This window comes from Heterocephalus glaber, unplaced genomic scaffold (assembly GCF_053883595.1).
Source record: "Heterocephalus glaber isolate CG9 unplaced genomic scaffold, H.glaber_assembly_v1.0 deba00001550, whole genome shotgun sequence".
Classification (NCBI taxonomy): domain Eukaryota; kingdom Metazoa; phylum Chordata; class Mammalia; order Rodentia; family Bathyergidae; genus Heterocephalus; species Heterocephalus glaber.
Window position 1 is genome coordinate 24,617,837 of NW_028258343.1, and position 18,005 is coordinate 24,635,841.

Below are 18,005 nucleotides of genomic sequence, written 5' to 3' on the forward strand. Positions count from 1 at the left end.
TTTGGGAGAAGTGGAACTCGAAACTGGAAGAAAGAGACCAGGCCTGAGGCCCCGTGTGCAGCCCCACAGGATTTCCTACCGGAGCGAGCCGAGCCGAGCAGTAAGGAAACAGGGCTGGGCCTCAGCACATTGCTCTTGGCTCCTGCCGCCCGGCGGGAAGCTGCAGAGCTGCAGGGCTACTTGGGGCAAGCTCACTGCTGCCTCTTCCAGGGGCTCCAAGGCACACGGAAACGTCCCGGGACAGCTCCTGTCTTCTGCCTCTCCCGGCTCGCACCCTCCCCACCCGGCTGTGGTCTCACTGCCCGCTGACCGCTGGACGAGGAGTGAGGCCAGGCCAGGCTTCCACGCTCCAGGCAGGGCTGGTGCCCCAGGCAAGGGTGCGCTCCCCCACTCTGGCCTCTCGCTTTCCACCTCTGCCACGGAGGGATACGGCAGGAAGCTCGGCTGCACGCCGGCCCTCCACGTTGAATTTCCAGCCTCCAGAACCGTGAGCTGATGAAATTTCAGTCACTATAATACCTGATCTCATGGTCCTCATTATAGCAGGAAAAGCAGACTGAGGCTTCATCTTTGAAGTTCATGTGCAAATCTGACCAGAGGGAAGTCAGATTAGGGTTAGATCATCTGATTTGTAAGCGCTAAATTTATTTAGGTGCTCGGTTTTCTTGTTTATCCATTTTTATTATTTTTCCCAGGAAAATAACAGTATAGCAGAAATTTTGTTGAAGTATTGAATCTAAGCTACATCTAATATGTGAATCATGTTTTGTTTATTTTTTCTAGAATTTTGTAATGGTTGTGAACTTCATAATATTTCAGTACAAAGAAAAATGAGGGTGATATATACATAAACATAGGAAAACTTATCATTTACGGTGTAATGAAGAGTGTACATCTCTGGCAGTTTTGAAAAACTAGATTAAACTTGCATTTGTGTGCATGTGTGCATGTGTTCCTGTCGTGAGTATGTGTGAGCAAGAAAGACACACACACAGACAGGGGATGAAGACGAAGAAAGAGGAGAAGGAGAGAGAGAGGAAGAAGAGGGAGGAGAGGAAAAAAGAGGAGAAAGAGAGGGAGGAGGAGGAGGAGGAGGAGGAGGAGAGAAGGTGAGAGGGAGAAGACAGAACTCCGCAGCTATTTTCACGCAAGACGCTCTTTAGGAGTTTTACCCTTTTCCCTCATCTTTCCTTTCAGATTCTAAATTTTACACATTAAAAATAAGCTAAAAGATAAAATTATAAAGCAGCTCGATTACTTAGCCTATTCACATTCTAAAAACTTATGATAAAATAATTTATTTTTACACTTACTAATAATTCTGCTGACATGAGATGGGTTGCAACATTCAAAGCCATCAATTATTTTCCTACATTATCAATGATTATCGTGGCATATTCAGAACAAAGAGGAAAAAGTTGTCCAATTATACCCGCATTAAGAAAAATTAATGAGGAAGAAATGCAGCCCAAGTCAGTTTGACACCACCCATTGGCCCCTTATCGCCAGGTCAACACAGGAGCAGCCCAGACTCCAGGATCAAACGCGTCCGGCGGCAGCGGCAGGCACAGTACCTGGATGCTGGTCAGCGTGGTGTACTGGTACGCCTTCACCACCAGGTAGTTGGCCTCCAGGTCGATGAGGCCCAGGATCATGTACTTCCACCATCTGCGGCGCAGAATGGCCAGCAGGTTTTCTTCTCCTGTGAGACAGAGTTAAGAGGTGGGTGAGGTTCTTGAGGATGCACTACACTGTATATTTAGAGTGATTACATGTTGCAGCCTCATGTTTTTTACTATAACCTTTTTTTTGAGGCAAGGTCTCCTTAGGTCGCTCAGGCTGGCCTGGACCTCGTGGTTACTGGGGACTGCTCTGCCACTGAGAGCCTGGGTGGCAGTCAGCACCCACCTCGTGCGTCCCCCGGCTGCGCACCCTGCTGGGCCAGTTCAGGGTCAGCGCCGGAGTAAGGGGACTAAGGAGGCCAGAGGTGCCCTCCTTCTGAGGAGCCCACGAGGTTCTGCACACAAGGGCCTTCCTGTGCAGCTCTGCAGGCTCGGCTGGTAGCTACAATGCCCGTGCATGGCTCTCCTGCACTCAGGTGTCAGGGGCTCCAGTGGAACAGCCACTGGCCTGGCCGAGTGGTCACGTCATCGCAATGTCTTGGAAACATAGTTAGAAATTGTAGTAGGTCTAGGGTAGGGGCTGGCCACTGAGCAGATGGTCAGGTCTAAGATTAAACACGGCTGATGCCCAGCATCACTGTCAGCTGCGTGGACTAGGAGCTCCAGAGAGTTCCAGCTAGAGCGGGGACCCTTCAAGCCAAGGAGATGGCCTCACGTTTGGCCCAAAATGCACTTTCTGCAGTCCCTGGGCCTCTCTCTGCACCTCTTCCTCTGCTTGACTCCTTGTCCAGGCTCCAAATGCATCAGCCCACACACTCCCACCGCAGGGCTCCCCTGGCCTCCAGCTGCCGGGCCAGGCAGGTGCCCTGCTATGTGCGGGTCAACACCCTGCACTCACAGACCCGGTTAATTGCTAGGTATTCGCAGTTTGAGGAGAGTGGCCTTGTCTTGGTCCTCACTTTAACTCTCAGACCCAACAGTGCACCGCACCATAAGCAGTAAGTCATAGATGAAGTAAAGATGAACTCTGTGTTTGCTCATCTCAGCAATGTTAAATAACCTTGGAATTGAAGTACTTACAATGTATCTACTATACACATCCACGCTTCAACCAATGAGTTTACTTTCCAGTTAAACTATAGACAACTGACAAAATTAATTTGTTGATATTTTACACATAATACACAGTACTTAGGTCATAAGGTGGTCAATGGCGTGTTTAACCTCAGCGGCACTTCCCGAGTCACAGGTCGCTGTCTCAGTTTTGCTGCCAAGATCTGAGCACAGCAGCCCATCTCTGCAAGGTGGGGAAGAGTGGTCCCGGGCTGTGCCAGGCACCGTCAAGGCTGCGTGCAAAGCACAGTCTGTCCGCTGGGCTCCCAGGAGCCATTAGTTGCCTTGCTGGTCTACTGAGAAAATCCCTGGAGCAAAACATCCTAAATAAATGTATTCTTTCATCTGAAGAGCCTGGAGATGTGTACCACACTGGCTGAGGGGATTATCCAGAAAGGCAAGAGAGATTTTTAGTTTTGAGCAAAAAGTGCAGTATGTACAAGGCCTGCTTGGAGAAGACTGACTCCCGCTGACACTGGTGTGCCACAGACATCACAGCTCTGGCCAGAATGACACAGATCTGGCCCTCAGAGTCCCTGGTGCGGCCTCTCCCGCATCGGGACCTGGGCGGCCATGGAAGCGCCAGCACAGGTCCGAGATGCACCGGGCTTTAACACCCCCACCTTTGCTTAATTAGCTGGGAGGCAGTAAAAATCACGAGTGGAAACTTTATAGAGTTAAGGTTTGGCATTTACCTGCACTCTGCGTATAATTTTTTTTATCAGCATGATTAAATAGAAATAAAAAGATTGGAAATTCCACCTTGATTTAATTAACATTCACATTTTGTGATGTTTGCTTCAGTTTGGTTTTTTTTTGAGGAAGAAATAGTGCAGATGCAGTTGAAGTTCCCTTGCCCTGCCAGCTTCCATCTCATCCCTGCCATCTGCAAATTCCAGCGTGAGGTGGTTATGGACACTTTATGCTCAGGATTTGTGTGTGTGCGTGGGGACTGCACCCAGGGCCTTCACACCGGGCTGCAGTTTTGTTACACATTTTCTGCATATGCATGCATCCCAAGTGGTGTATGACTTTCTTTGATGTGCTTTTAAAATTTATAGGGTGGTGTGCTGTATATATATTGAACACGTCATTTTATAAGGGTTCTTTGTACCTGGCATTGTACTAGAACTATAACCTTGTTGTTTTGTGTGAACTAATTTACTATTTTAAGTGATGCACATTATTTGGGTTTGTGAGATTGCCACAGCTCCTCCACATGACATTAGACATGTGAATTGTTTATGATTTTTCTGTTAGAAATAATGCAACAATGAATACGCGTCCTTGTATGTGTATATCTATATAATTGCTATAGTTTTATTTGTTTTTATTCTCTTTTAAAGACTGTAGAGTATGCGAGTATTCACAGTTGTGTTCAACCATTAAGGAAAGTGATTCTGCCTTGAAGTATCTTAGCATTCCCACAACGATAATGCTGTAGGAACAGAACAGAGAGGGAAGCTGTGGACAGCCTTGGTGGTGGGATTTGTGTCTACATTTGCAGCACTTTGATGATGGGCAGCATGCACCTACTTCACAAATACTAACCGTGAAGGCCCTCATGCTGGGCACTGCTCTTGACCCTGTGCATGGACAATAGAGGAGAATTAGGTCATGTGCACCGTGTCGCCGAGATGCACCAGGACCTCCCCGGGTAGGCCGGCAGCAGGCTTCCCGGCAGTCCAGGCCGCTCTTAGTTCCTGTGTTGCTGTCCTCACGAGTCACTCTCTGGTGGCCACCCGTCCAAACTCACCTGCCAACTCCAGGCACCTCCACGCAGGGCCACTGGGCCCCGCCCAGCCCCGGTCCTGCACCCCTGCATGCACTGTGGGATGAGAATGTCCCCACTGTCACCTGCCCAGGATCAAGGCTGAGGTCTTCCTGCCCGACCCCCAGAGCCGGTTTCCCTGCTGAGACGTGACATGAGGCTGTCAGTCTGATGGCTTGGGAGGACCTAATGATGGGACTTCTGTGGGAGCCGCACTGCTCCCAGCCTCTGACTTGGGTGCTGTGTGGGGTGTGGCCAGGCAATGGGTGCCGAGAGAGTGGGGGGAGCTGGGGGCCGATCGCGGGCCCAGGACCCAGTGTCTGCGGTGCCCCTGGCCTGGCCGAGCTTCTGCCAGGCAGCGCGGCCGGGCAGCTCCGGGAGCCCTAGCGCAACACCTCCTGGAGCCACAGGACGCGTCAGTGCCAGAGGCTTAAAAGGGGCTGAGGGCAGAGGTCTGAGCACTTCCGCCTGCGGGCAGCACTGTCTTTGCGACTGACGGACTCTGCCTGGAAGGAGAGGCTCAGTCAGGAGAGGACACAGCGGCTGTCACCCCAGGACCGCGGTCGGGCGCCGCCACCGTCAGCCTGAGGGTGTGGACAGGACGCGAACACAGGACCGAGCTCGCCCTTCCCTTGTGTTGGGCCAAGGGCGGGACTGGGCCAGAGGAGGCTGCGACCACACAGCGGGGCCAGGCGGAGCCCACTCTGGCCCGGGCCAAGGGCAGGACCGAGGCCGGGACTCCTCACCGCCTCCTCCTGCCTCCCTGGCGCTCGGGCCTGACAAATGCCGTCCTCCTGCCTCAGTTTCCCCGAGAGGACACCCCCTCCCGCCGCCCGCCACCGCCCTCTCAGTCTCGGGGCACTGGGAGCCCGCTGACCTCCGCCTCTGCTCGGGCCAGCCTGGTCCTGCGTCTCTGGCTCCCTGATCTGTGGGCTCGGGAATGCACTCTTCTCCCCAGCCCCGACGGCCTGTCCAGGGCCGGGCCTCTGCAGAGCGGTTTTCACACACAGGCCACGGGGCCAGAAGAGGAGGCCCGGCCTGAGACCCCGTGTGCTGCTCACACCCTCTCCTTAGAGCTCCTACGCACCCATCAAGACCCAGACTGAAAGTCCCCTCCATGCAAAGCCTCCCTGAAGCCTTTGCCATCATGTCCCAGCCTCCTTTGATTCAGCACTGAAGTTTTTCAGTCTGTGCTGCCACACACAGAGAGAGACGAGCTAACACCTCAGAGGAGGATGCTATGAGTGGATAAGACCCTATCTGCTCAATCAAATGGCCATGATTAAGAGACGCCTGAGATAAATTTTGGAAAATATCTGAAGGAAACTACAAATGAATCATAATTGCGTGAAGTTCTAGTATCTTCTACTTTAGGCTGAATAAAAGAGAAAAAAGTCATATATACATAGATATTACTGCACACAGGGTAGATTTCTGACAGTAAGCTCATTTCTTTCCAAGTTACATTTTTGGCATTGATAATGAAAAGAAAACATTCTAGCTCTAATCACGAACTCAGTTTACTGCTCATTCTGAGGCAGATATTTCAACATAGATCACGTCACTCAAACTGAGAAACCTTTATTCCTTGCATTTTTTGAGCTGCCATCTTTTATGAAAATACATGATTTTATTTAGCACATTTTTACTTTACACTCTTCCAAATTACAGTGGGCCTTCAAGTTACAACGAGCCTGACATGGGAACAACTTGGGTTACAATTTAGTTTTAACTTAACGACCAAAGTCTTGAATTACAACCTGAATGCTGGCCGCTTGTGCTTCCAGATGGTCTCAGATACAGATTTAACCCTTAGAGAGTTCTGGAAGGATGATGACACCCTCCTTTCCTGTGTGGGGTTCACTGAGAAATCCTGGCCCAATGTCTCTCTAAGGACACTGAGATCTGCCTGTGTACAGGAGAGACTGTGAAGACTGTGTAGGAGCCTGAGCCTTCATCGACCAACTTGAGTTACAACCAGTCCTCGGGAACGGATTGAGTTTGTAAGTCAGGGGTCCACTGTATCTAAAGTCCCTGTGGTTCTGATGCATCTTTATGTTAATATAAAAGGTAAAAGTAAAGTTACAGAGAAATGGTCATAAAGTCAGCAAAAATAGACAATTTTAGGACATCTAAAATCTCCTGTACAAAATCACTGTGCCAGCCATGAGCTCTGTTGGCCAACACCCACGCACTGTGGGCTCTCCAGCTCTTATGAAGGCAGAGCACGAGGTCTAGAGGCCACAAAGAACAAACCCCCCTGGGAATTTCACACCAGGTTTATGGTTCCGAGCCTCACTTCCCGGCCCCATGAAAGAAGAAGCTTGCTCGCTGGTGCAGTGCTGCCACTGCCAGTACCTGAAAGGGACCCAGTCCTTGAGGTGCTGTGTTGTTCCAGGGTGAGGCCCAAACCTACACGGGGGGCCAGGTCTCTAGGTTTGTAGACCGAGCTCCTCATAGAGATCGCCTAACTCCTAAATCTCAGGCGTGACACTGAGTGCGCGATCCTGTCCTAACCCGGTCCAGTCGTGCCCCTCCTTGCACCCTCCCCTTCAGTCCCTGGAGCTGCTTCCTCTTTGGTGGTTCCCTGGGCTCCTCTGGGTCTGCTCAGCGAGGCCACCAGCTGGCTCTGGCCAGGTGCCCTCCGAGGAATTCAAGGACGCCGCCCGCCCGTGTGCCACGGATCTCAACAGCCTTGCTCCCTCGCTTCCTTGGGCACTTTTTGAAAGCCACTGGGCTGCGGCTCTCACCAGGCACGCCGTGCACTGGGCCACGAGGGTGCAGCTTCTGAGTGGGTCTGCCTCCCTGGGTGTCTGGAGGATTCAGCGAGACATTTGCGAAGTGCTGCACACGGCTCTCATTGCTATTAACTTGACCTTTATTGTAGCTGGCGTTTCCGCACAGGGAAACTCCTACAGAAGGCTACTGGGGAGGCAGCTGTGTACCGAAGGATTTAACCTTGGCTCTCGAAAGGCCTGCCCTTTGTCTGTGGCTAACAGGATGTTTAGGGTTGCGGTCAGCCGTGCCAGGATGACCAGCCATGCCATTTAGACTGGGGCGTGGCTGTGCCTGCAGACAGGTCAGTGCTTGGACCAAGGCTCAAACACAGCCCTGGTAAACTGCACTCTGAGCAGTGGAGCTTCCTGCGTCTTGCGACTGGCCCTGCAGGGAAGAGCAGTGACTCCACAGTGGAGCAGGCGCCCCTGGAGCCCCATACGAGGTGGGCTTCCTGGGCTGTCCATCGGTCTCCATCCCCAGCCTGGTCGTCATCAGTATCTTCTCGGCAGAGCGACCACATCCCAAGCACAATGGCCTCAGGCAGTGCCGTGAGTTCTTCTGGCAAATTGTTGAACTTCAGGGTGCCTTTGAGAGTTCCCTCCCACCCAGGCCTGCTGTGGACAGCAGAGGAGGCTGCTTGTGGGACTTCGGTCTGTCACTGTGTCCCAAAAACTTTGCAGTTGCTCTTCCTTTAATACATCTCATTTTCCTTTTCTTGCTCAAGGACGTGAGCACATATGAGACATCCCAGCATAATCAGACCCAGAATGCTCCGGGCTTGATTTCAAAGTAAACACACACACACACACACACACACACACACACACACACACACACACGGCCCCGTTCTAGGTGAGCTTCAACAATGTGTGTAGTTATGTGCTACCTAGAAAGTGCTAGAGTTCTGCTCTATCCCCAAGTTTCTGTATCACGAAGCATCACTTACACTGGGAATTGCCGCTCACCAACTCGAGCTGGTTAATGAGTTGGACTGGGAGGGAGGCAGGGTGCAGGCTTCGATTTGAGATCATCCAGAGCTATCCTGGTGAAACTGGGGACTAGTGTGCATCTCTCCACTCCCTTGGGGCAAGCCTGTGCGAGGAATTCTCGTGTCCTTTGGAATGATGGAAGATTCTCCTTTTCTTCCTCCTATTCTGAGAAAAGGGCCCGTCTGTTCCAGCAAAGTCCCGTAACTGGCTGTGATGCCTCCTGATATTTGCAGATGGCTCTGTTAGCTTTGTGAATTTGCCTTTGAACAAAGAGCTGTGTAGCAGCTAATGTTGCACCATGTAAGGGGCAGAGGCCAAGGTGTGCTCACCTGCACGCCTCACACAGGGCTGTGTGTCCAGAAGGTGCTGGCCAGAGTGCCTGAGACTGACCTTGAGCCCTGCCATGCATGCAAGCAAGACCCGGCATGGGGCAGGAGCAGCATGGTGCATCCATGACCAGGTGCCTGGCCGAGCAGAGAGCTGGCTTCCTGTTCGTCCCACACAACCTCATCTCCCACCCCACCTGCCACGTAGGGACCCACCAAGGCCGCTTCTGCAGGCGGTCAAGCCACCATTCACGTGTCCTCTTGTGCAATGGCACCTGCAACTCTAGGTTAAAAGCACAGAGCCAGAGAGATGATGTGACAGCGCCTGCTGCTACTTAACCCCTGGGTCACCTTGGGAGAGATGCTCATATATAAAGGAGGCAAACACCACTTACTTGAAAATGTTCTACAAAGATTAAGTAGAAAGGACATGTATAGAAATAAATACTTGGCAAATGAAAACTTTGTTATTTACAGCCATGGGAGGAAGGTATTTTTCAGATCATGAAATTGGATTTAGGAGTTAAGACACTTTTCCAAGGTCTGTTCTGGTTTTTATCGTAAAGTGTCCACTACTCTAACGATGGTGCTTATTGCTTACATGGTACCTTTAATAAACAAATGAGAGGTATTTCTATTTATGTTATCTTTCTGAAACTATGTTCAGAAGAGGCATTTTGAGAACAATGTGAGAATTGTGTGTGATCTTCTAGAATACATAGACATGCACACACACATTCCAGCGGAAGACGTGGTGGAACATGTTTATGGGATTAAAATGTTTCCCTTATATCAGCCTAATGGCAGTGAGGACCACAGCACCCAGCTTAGCATCTTAAAATACACTTTTCCACCACAAGAAACAATGGTCTTTGTAGAATGGCTGCTGGCAGATCTTAGTCTAGAAGTGTAATATGCAAGTTGAACCTGGACCACCTTGTCATGTGGAAGGGAAAGTTTGTGCTCAAAGACCAGGACTCAGAGCCCAGCCTGGAGAGCCTTTCAGTTGAAATAACCAAAATGGATAAAACACATGAAATTTGCTCAGGAGATCCAAATGTATTTAAAATAGCAGCAACCCCCCACAATCACCAGCTGACAAGAACTAGTAAAAAACAAACCGGTCATCAGTGAAGGCTGTGGTCAACCCCAGACATTAACTTGAAAACTGGCAAACAAAGGAAAAGCATTGAGTTTTTCCCCTGAATTTTATATGAACTCTGACACTAATTAACTAGTAGATGAGAGATTCGTCTTTATGGTAATATTCTTAGCAATAGAAGAATAAGAAATGAGAGAATTAAAATATCATCATTTAATGTCTCCTAGTGGATGAAGGAGTCTAACCCTTACAGGGCACACTGTATTACCAAGGAAGAGCACCCGGCCACTACGCTTTATGCACTTCTGCTGGCTACACACACACACACACACACACACACGTGTGCACGTGCACGCGCACCTGCCTGCTCACAGGTGCCCAAGCCTCTGTGTTCAACTAGCAACTTCGGGGAAGCAGGTCAAGGAGATGTGTTAAAGCACACTCAACCAGCAAGGCCAGATTGAGGGCACGGCCACTGCCTGGCCCCTCCAACCCTGCTCTGTCCATGCAGCCCCCATGCTGCCTGGCACACATGGAGGGCGAGAGAGGCCAGACTCCCAGCCCACCCAGGCCGAGTGGCCGGAATCTGCATCTGACTGGGCTCCAGGCATTGTGTTGGAGCAACGCCAGTCATTTGGTCAAATGACGATTTCTTCAACAAAAACTGCAATAGAAAAGAAGGAGAAATCTATAGAATTAAAGAACTTAAGAAAAAATCATCTGCTTGCTATCTGCAGACCTTAATTGCATCCTAATTTTTTAAAATCTGTAAAAATATATGTCTGTGAGACAATTGGAAATTTGAGCACTTGACAGGAGATTTGGAATTCAGGTTTATTTAAATGTGACCATAGTGTTGCTGCTGTGTCATTTTTAGGCTCTTACAACCTAGCAATAAGCAGAAGAAATTGTTACCGAGGAAATGATGTAGACCTGAGATTGGATTGCAAGTAACCCAGGAAGGGAGGCTGAAGTTGGTGCACTGTCATTGTACTGTTCCGTCTACTCCTCCACACGCTGGAAGTTGTTCAGAGTAAAGCATTTATACTCGAGAAAAAACTCTGCTGTCAAGAGAAGCTTTGGCCAACGGCAAAGCCCTGGCTGGCATAGGTGGGCATTGGCGGTGTCCCCGTGACTGTGGACCTTGCTCCCCTGCCTGTCCTCGAGTGCAGGGTATTCTGTGCTCTTCAGCAGTGAGGGAATGAGTGTGAATTCCTTACGTGCAGATCCCCATTGCAGTCCTGCGGAGCAGGGGAACCTCTGGCACTGCTTCAGCTGGGGTCTGCAGGAGGAGGGCCTCCCTTCACTTCCCTGCATCCTGCCCTCGTGGGGTGTCTGCCCTTGTGCTGATGGCCATGTTGTCTCCTGGCCTCGCTGCTCCATTTACAGAGCAAACTTGTGTCTGGGCCACGAAGGCCTTCAAGGGAATCTTTTGTTGGTGTAGCGCAATGTGTGTGTGTGCCGATGATGGAAGCCCCAGGAAGCCGGGTGGGGCCCTCGGCCTCTCCAGGGCTGGCACTGCTGTCTTCAGAAACTGGTAAGAGGGCGTGATGGGAACTCACCACCAAGAACTGGAGAGGACAGCATGCCGAGCAGCGAGCTTGCCCCATGAGGGAAGCCCTCATGTCGGGGCACGCAAGCCCAGGCCCGGCCCAGGCACTCCTGTTTCCAGCCCAGCCACACATGTAGACCCTGAACAGGGCTCTCAACCACACCGAGACATTTTAGAAGCAAGAAAACAAAGTGAAACCCATCAAGAGATTCAGCTGTTCACAAGATTGTGTAAGTTTTTATTTACTTCTTGACCATGATAAGTTTTTGCCATTCTTTTTGCTGGCTGTGTCCAGTCTGGTCTTAAACTCAAGTGTGCATGAGGATCGCCCACAGGTCTGGCCAGGGACTTGGGGTCTACGGTTTTAAAAGCCCCTCAGGGATGGCGATGTGCTTGTCTCTAATTCTGCTTTGGCAATCTTGGTGCAAGTCATGAGCAAGCTGAGCATTTTCTCCAGGTCTTCCTGGCTGGTGGCCGGGACTAGGGGAATGGACAGGGCAGGTTTCGGGGTGGCGCCAGGATGGGTGCACAGACAGAGCCTCCTCTGATTCTTCCCTTCCAGGGACCCCCCACACACACACACACTTGTTAACTGTTTCCCTGGATTCTTAGCTCTTACACCTTGTTCGGTTGGTCTGGGAACTTAATCCTACCCTTTCTTACATTGCTAAAGTGTTGCACTCATGTTACCTCTTCTGTGCTGAGTAGTAGTAAATTTAGAGAAAGCAAGTCTGTTTTATTATAATCCTTTTCTGTTACACTCTTATGAATAGATATTAATTAACAAATATTTACTGAGTTATTTCAAACAAATCTTGAACCATTCACACTATAGATGTATTTCACAGAAATTAAGGTCTTTATTTTATTACCTTCTGCTACATACATGTTGCAGTTAGGGCCCTCCTAGCTTGCCAAAGACCTGTTGATGATGTGTGACTGTGGCACGATGTGATTCAGCACGTGTGTCTCCAGTGTCTGGCCAGACTATGCACCTTCCCAAAAGGTCTATTTTACAACCTAGTAATTTTTAAAAATTCCACAAAAAGCAAAAGCACCAACTGTCCCTACTAATTGTCCTTCTTGAGGTGTGGCTCTTTTCTTGGATTCCAGCCCACTGACAGGACAGGAGCTTGAGGTCAGTGGCCCTGAAGGGTGTGAGGCTCTCAGACAGGACACTGGCTTGTGAATCACAGCAGTGAGTGCTGGTGAGCACACGCCAGCGACACTCAGGAGCCATTGGTAGTGAGATGGGCGATGATGCATGGGAAGAAAGTCACCACACTAATGTGGGAGTCTTTATGCAGACATGGTCATTCAAGCTGTTCTCCAAAGTGATCCCACGGACGGGGTGTGCTTCCACCTCTGACATCTTGGATCTCAGGCAAAGGCCAGAGTTGGGGGACTCGCTGACCCATCCCTCACAGCCGGTCCATCTCCAGATCTGACTTCACTGAAAAGAACGGTCTTCCCTAAGAGGTGTGGCTGGAAGTCTGGGGGCATGTGGAGCTGTGGGTCTTCATCCAGCTAAGAAATGAAGCTGCTGGCTTTGCGAATTCCCCTCCAGGAAACCCGACTGTGTACAGGTGCAGAAGCGTCAAACAGCAGGCCGAGTGTGCTTTGCAGGCGTCGGCACAGCTGGCCTACAATTCCGCTGATCTTCCTCCTTCTCCTTGTTAGCTCTTCCTGGAGGGGTCTCCCATTTATTCCTTGGAGACGGAAACTGAGACTCATCTGTGGTCTGGCATAACTGCACCCAAATCCCGAGAATTCAGTTTTACGCAGAATGAAGCCTGGGCCATCAGTCCCATCTTGGACCTGCTGTCTGCACAAGGCCATCTGTTCCACGAGCTCGAGCCAGGGCAGGGCAGCCAGCTTCTCTCCCCACCTGTCTGTGGTGCCCTGCGAGTGGAGCTGGCCTTGGCAAGTCAGCAGATGAATAAATAATGTTTCGAGAAAGTAGCATTTCCAGGAGAGGAAACTTCTAAACTGACCTTGCAGTACCCTTTAGGGCTTAAATTAAGGCTGTTGTGAAGCCACTGTTATATTTTTAAACTTGAGGTCAGAGGATAAAAAGCAGAAGGCACAATTTCACCAAGGAAAATTTCAGGGGTCGAGTTAGGATGAGGCAATGTTTTTTTTATGGTTATTATTTTTCAGTGCTTAATAAAATATACATACTAAAAAAGATATAATTTTAACCATTTTCAGATGTGCAGTTCAGTGGCTTTATGTACACTAATGTTGTACAATCTCTACCACCACTTATCTCTGGAATTTTTTATCACCTCACTCTAAAATTCTGCACTCATTGAACAATAAAGCCTCCACCCCCAGTCACTAGAAACCATTGTTCTGCTTCCTATTGACTATCTTGGTGTCTCATGGAAGGACAATCATACTTTAGTTTTCCTTTTGTGTTTAGATTATTTCATTTATCATGTTTTCAAAGCCCATTCATGCTGTAGCAGGTATCAGAATTTTATTCCTTTTTAAGGCTGGGTAACATTCCAAAGTACACCTATAATATATTTATTCATTGATGGGTACTTCGGTTTTTTTCCACCTTTGGGTATTGTGAATAATACTGCTCTGAGCACTCATGTAGAAGTATCTGTTTGAGACCTTGCTTTGATTTCGGGGGATATGTGTAGAAGTGGGAATATAGATGATGATCTTTTATAAATAAGTCACATGAAATCATAGGATGAATGGAGCTACAAGAGCTTTATTTGCCTGGTTGTTTTGGCTCCTTTTTGTTGTCATCTATACTGGCTTTTTCCAATCACTGGATCCTAAGTGATTAGGATATCCATATCAATGCTTCCATATTCTCTTCCATGTCAACTCAATGTGAATCACTTTGGAGTCTAACACAACTATGGCCAGTCTATGAGAATAGAAGTAAGGTACGGGAGGGGCTTCTACAATGTGGTGTTCACACTTGATGAGAAACCCAGGTAGCTGCTAATTTTGGACTGAATCAAAGTTCTGAAATAGATCCAGGTATAAATGTAAAACGTGTAGTTTCACATTCCTGTGAACCTCAAGAATCACAGCTATAATAATGTGCTGCTCTGTTCAGAGTTTTCAGATCTTGGAAGGATAATATGAATAGAATTCCATGCGATAAGTACATTCGTGCCAGTTAATGGACACCATCAGTTCTCATGATGTGGGCTTTCTTGTAAATGAATCATTACAAGGGCCTCTGTCCCAAGGAATTCCAGTCATTTCCTGTCTGTTCTTGCTCCTCAGACTTAACACAGTTAAAACGTCCTCTACTCACTTTCTCCAACAGTTCTTTGGGGAAGTCAAGAGGGAAGGAACTTTTCTTCTGTTCTCTCATTCATCCTTTTAGTTATAGGAATGACAAAATAAAAATTCTAAAGACTACGGTGATCTAGAATGAAAACACGCACACCAAACATTCTTCGTGTCCAGGCTCTTGAAATGAAGAACGTTCATACTCTCTAGAGAAAAGCTATGACGTGAAATCTGCTTTCCCCTCTGCCATCCCCTGTCAAACAGATTACACTTTTAAGTGACATCCACAACCCTTTGATAGGCTTGTGGTTAGTGTGCCCTGAGTCTCATTCAGAACACACCATCTTCACATTTATAAGGTCAGCAAGCATTGCCCCGGTCCACGGTAGCTGGGCAAGTGTCTCACAAACTGGCATCTGGAATCCTGCAGGTCCTTCCACTAACAGAGCCATCACTAAAGCTGGGGAGTTAGAAGAAAGCCTACTACGCTGAGCAGACCTTTCTGCATTAACAAAAATTTTAATTGTACCCCATAAGAATCAAGTATGTTGAGCAAATCAGGTCAGGAAGCTCACCTCTGCCAAAACTCCTTCTCTCCCATTCCCCATTGTGTGGGGAAGCGTGTCAGCACAGTTCCCATTGTGACAAGAATTCACATCAAAATACTCATGGGGTCCTCTACCGCCCTGGCCTGCCATTGTCTCCGTGTCTCTGTAACCTAGCAACAAGACCATGTCCTCTGTGCAGGCAAATAATCTCTAATGTATATTGGCTGAAAGCACTGCTCAGTCTTTTATCTTTGAAAACTTTAAAAAATATCCTTTTCCTCACATACAGTTTAGATCGCCTGCACTTTCTGAGGTACAAGACTGCAGGCTGAATTTCGCTCGGGGCTTTCCGCTCTCTTCTGTTTCATCTACTTCAAGGCCTTGCGGTCTGGCTGAAGAGAGGGGCCCAGAACATACCTGGGTGTCAAGGAGCACCACAGGGACAGTGTCTCTCAGGGGTCAGGGCCTCCTACCTCAAAGTGACAGAGAAGCACAATGCAATAAGACAGGTCTTTGCCTTGCCTCCGAGTTTTTTTCCCCAAAGAATCTTTTGTTCCAGAAATGTAACAGTTTGTTCTGCTGGGCAGCTCCTGCCCAGTGTATCAAAATGTTTTATAACTGTTTAAACTGTGTGACCTTTCAGGAATGTTCTGTTAAACTCTGCCTCTTATGAGAATGTTCTGTTAGGCTCCATCCCCTGAGAATGTTCTGCAACTCAGTCCCCCTGCTTCAGTGAGCATGCTCACCCACCCTGTAGATCCCTGTAAAAGGAGGCTCTCATTTCTGGTAGAGCATTCAGACTTTGTACGAACTCCTCTGAGCCTGTTGGCATAATAAAGGTTTTTCTCCACCTCTTCAAGTGACCATCGGATTCCCGAGTCCTCAAACTGTGACAGCCGTGACCCGGAGCTGTGACACTGAGCTGTTCCACTTTGCCACAACAGAAGGAGCCCAGGGACCACATTGGGAAAGAACCTGGCTTCCCCTTCACCTCCTGATATAGAGGTCCCTGGAGAAAGGTCTAAATAAAGGGGCTGCTCACAAAAATAACTGCTCAGTGCCTGACAATTATCAGTCGATCCTTTTAAAGAGAGGTGAGGGAGGAGGGACCAAAAACTAAGATGTAAAAGCCATACATTCACAAAAACTACTCTGTGTGTCATGGATTCTCTGTCTGTCTGTCTCTCTCCCACGTATACACTCCCACCCACACAGGAGTGGCCTACTGTTTTCTGTCTCTTTGCAATTGATTAGGTGAACCTGGCTTCTTGGGCAAAAGAAAGCACAGGAAGGAGGTTGTGCAAAAGCAAGCTGAAAACCAGTCTGAGAGGGAGAGGGGATCCAGCACTATGAACGCGAGCCGTCCTCTGAGGGCAGCCCTGAGAGTCCCTGTCCTCCACTTTTGCCCTGAGTTGGTGCGCTGTGTGGGTTGAAGCTCCGCGGTGCCTCAGAGGGCCCACGTGCACCATGCGTTCAGGGCTCAGTCCGGGACCTCTGTCACCGACACTTGCCTCTCGAGTTTCTGCAGCAGGCACAGGTCTTCCCGGCAGGCTCCCTCACCAATAGCCTTCACATTCCCGTGCTGGGGTCCTCCCTTTCCTCACCAACTCTCCGTGAAAAGCCAGGCGGTCTCTTACCCTGTCCCTTCTTCTGGGACTGCCCCAGCTCTCTGTAGGCAGAGCAGCTGTGACCGCTGGATGTTTTGAGACAGCTTCCACCACTGCCCCTCCAGCCCTCTCACTGCCGGCATCTGCAGTAGTTTGCACATCCTGAGACGTTGGTCCATGGCGGCTCTCCAGGGAGGGGTTCTTCACTGGCTTCCAGCCCAGCTCATGGGATTTATCCGGTCGTGTCCGACCCTTGGCCATGCAGCTGTACTATACAGGTCCTCAGCTGTGGGTTTCTACACACACATGGCTCGCTCTTCACACACCAGAGAGCAGGACGCCCTGGGTGTGCAGCCTGTCTGCGCTGGTGGTCTTCCCGGCACTTTGTGTGCATGGTGCCCAAAGCATTGGCATAAGGAGGTATTGTTTTCTTTTTCTTTTTTCCATTAAGTTTATTGGTACATTTTAGGTATAAAATACAGTTATAGTCATCATTAGAATCTTGTACCTGTACATGATGAATCTTGGTTCTTATTTTTCCCCTTCCCTTGCCCTCCCTTCACCCCCTCCACCCTTCCCTATTTGCAAAGATTTTGTTTCCATTTTTTTCTTTTCCCTTCTTTCCTTTCCCCTACCCCTCCCACTTCCCCTGCTCCTTTAGACCTTTTCTTCCTATTATACAATATCAATTACACATTTTAAAATTACAATATCAAGATCTAGAAGACATTACCACAGATTTTATAGAATTAAAAGGATATAGAAAGTATATTACAAAAATCCTTTTTGAAATAAATAGGACAACTTCTAAGAAGTACCTGAAGACTAATTAATGAAACTGACTCTGGAGGAAATATAAAATTCGAATAGCACCTATTAAAGAAAAATATATTCCTAGCGTGAAACCCTACCCATATGACAACAACAGGCTCATATACATTTTAACTGATAAATTATACCAAACATTTAAAGCAGAAAAAAGAAGCAACACTTCTCCCCTCATTTTAGGAAATCAACATTGTGCTAATACTAAAACTGGATAAAGATAATAGAAGAAAAAAGATGAACATAGATAAAAATTTGTTTAACAAAACAAACTATTACAGATCTGGCAGTATGTAGAAAGTGATTTTATTATAGGGATGGCAGTGTTGGTTCAGCATTGGAAGATCCACCCCCATAAGTCATCATTTTAACAGAGGAAAGGAAAAAGCCATATGATCCTGTCACTAGTTGCAGAAAAAGTATTGGACTAAATTCTACAGCTGTTCATGGTAAAAGCTATCAGGAGACTAGAAGTAGAACAGAACCTTCTCAATGAATAACACAT

At 48.5% G+C, this 18,005-nt stretch overlaps 1 protein-coding gene across 4 annotated transcripts in view; it reads right to left on the reverse strand.

Annotated features, from left to right (window-relative positions):
- Positions 1-18,005, reverse strand: part of Slc35f1 (solute carrier family 35 member F1) — a 310,829-nt gene that overhangs the window by 60,757 nt on the left and 232,067 nt on the right. For all 4 annotated transcript variants that reach the window (XM_004860187.4, XM_087190200.1, XM_021240624.2 and 1 more), the window contains exon 3: positions 1,575-1,702. In XM_004860187.4, the coding sequence (XP_004860244.1) occupies positions 1,575-1,702 (128 nt within the window). The remainder of the gene's footprint in view (positions 1-1,574; positions 1,703-18,005) is intronic.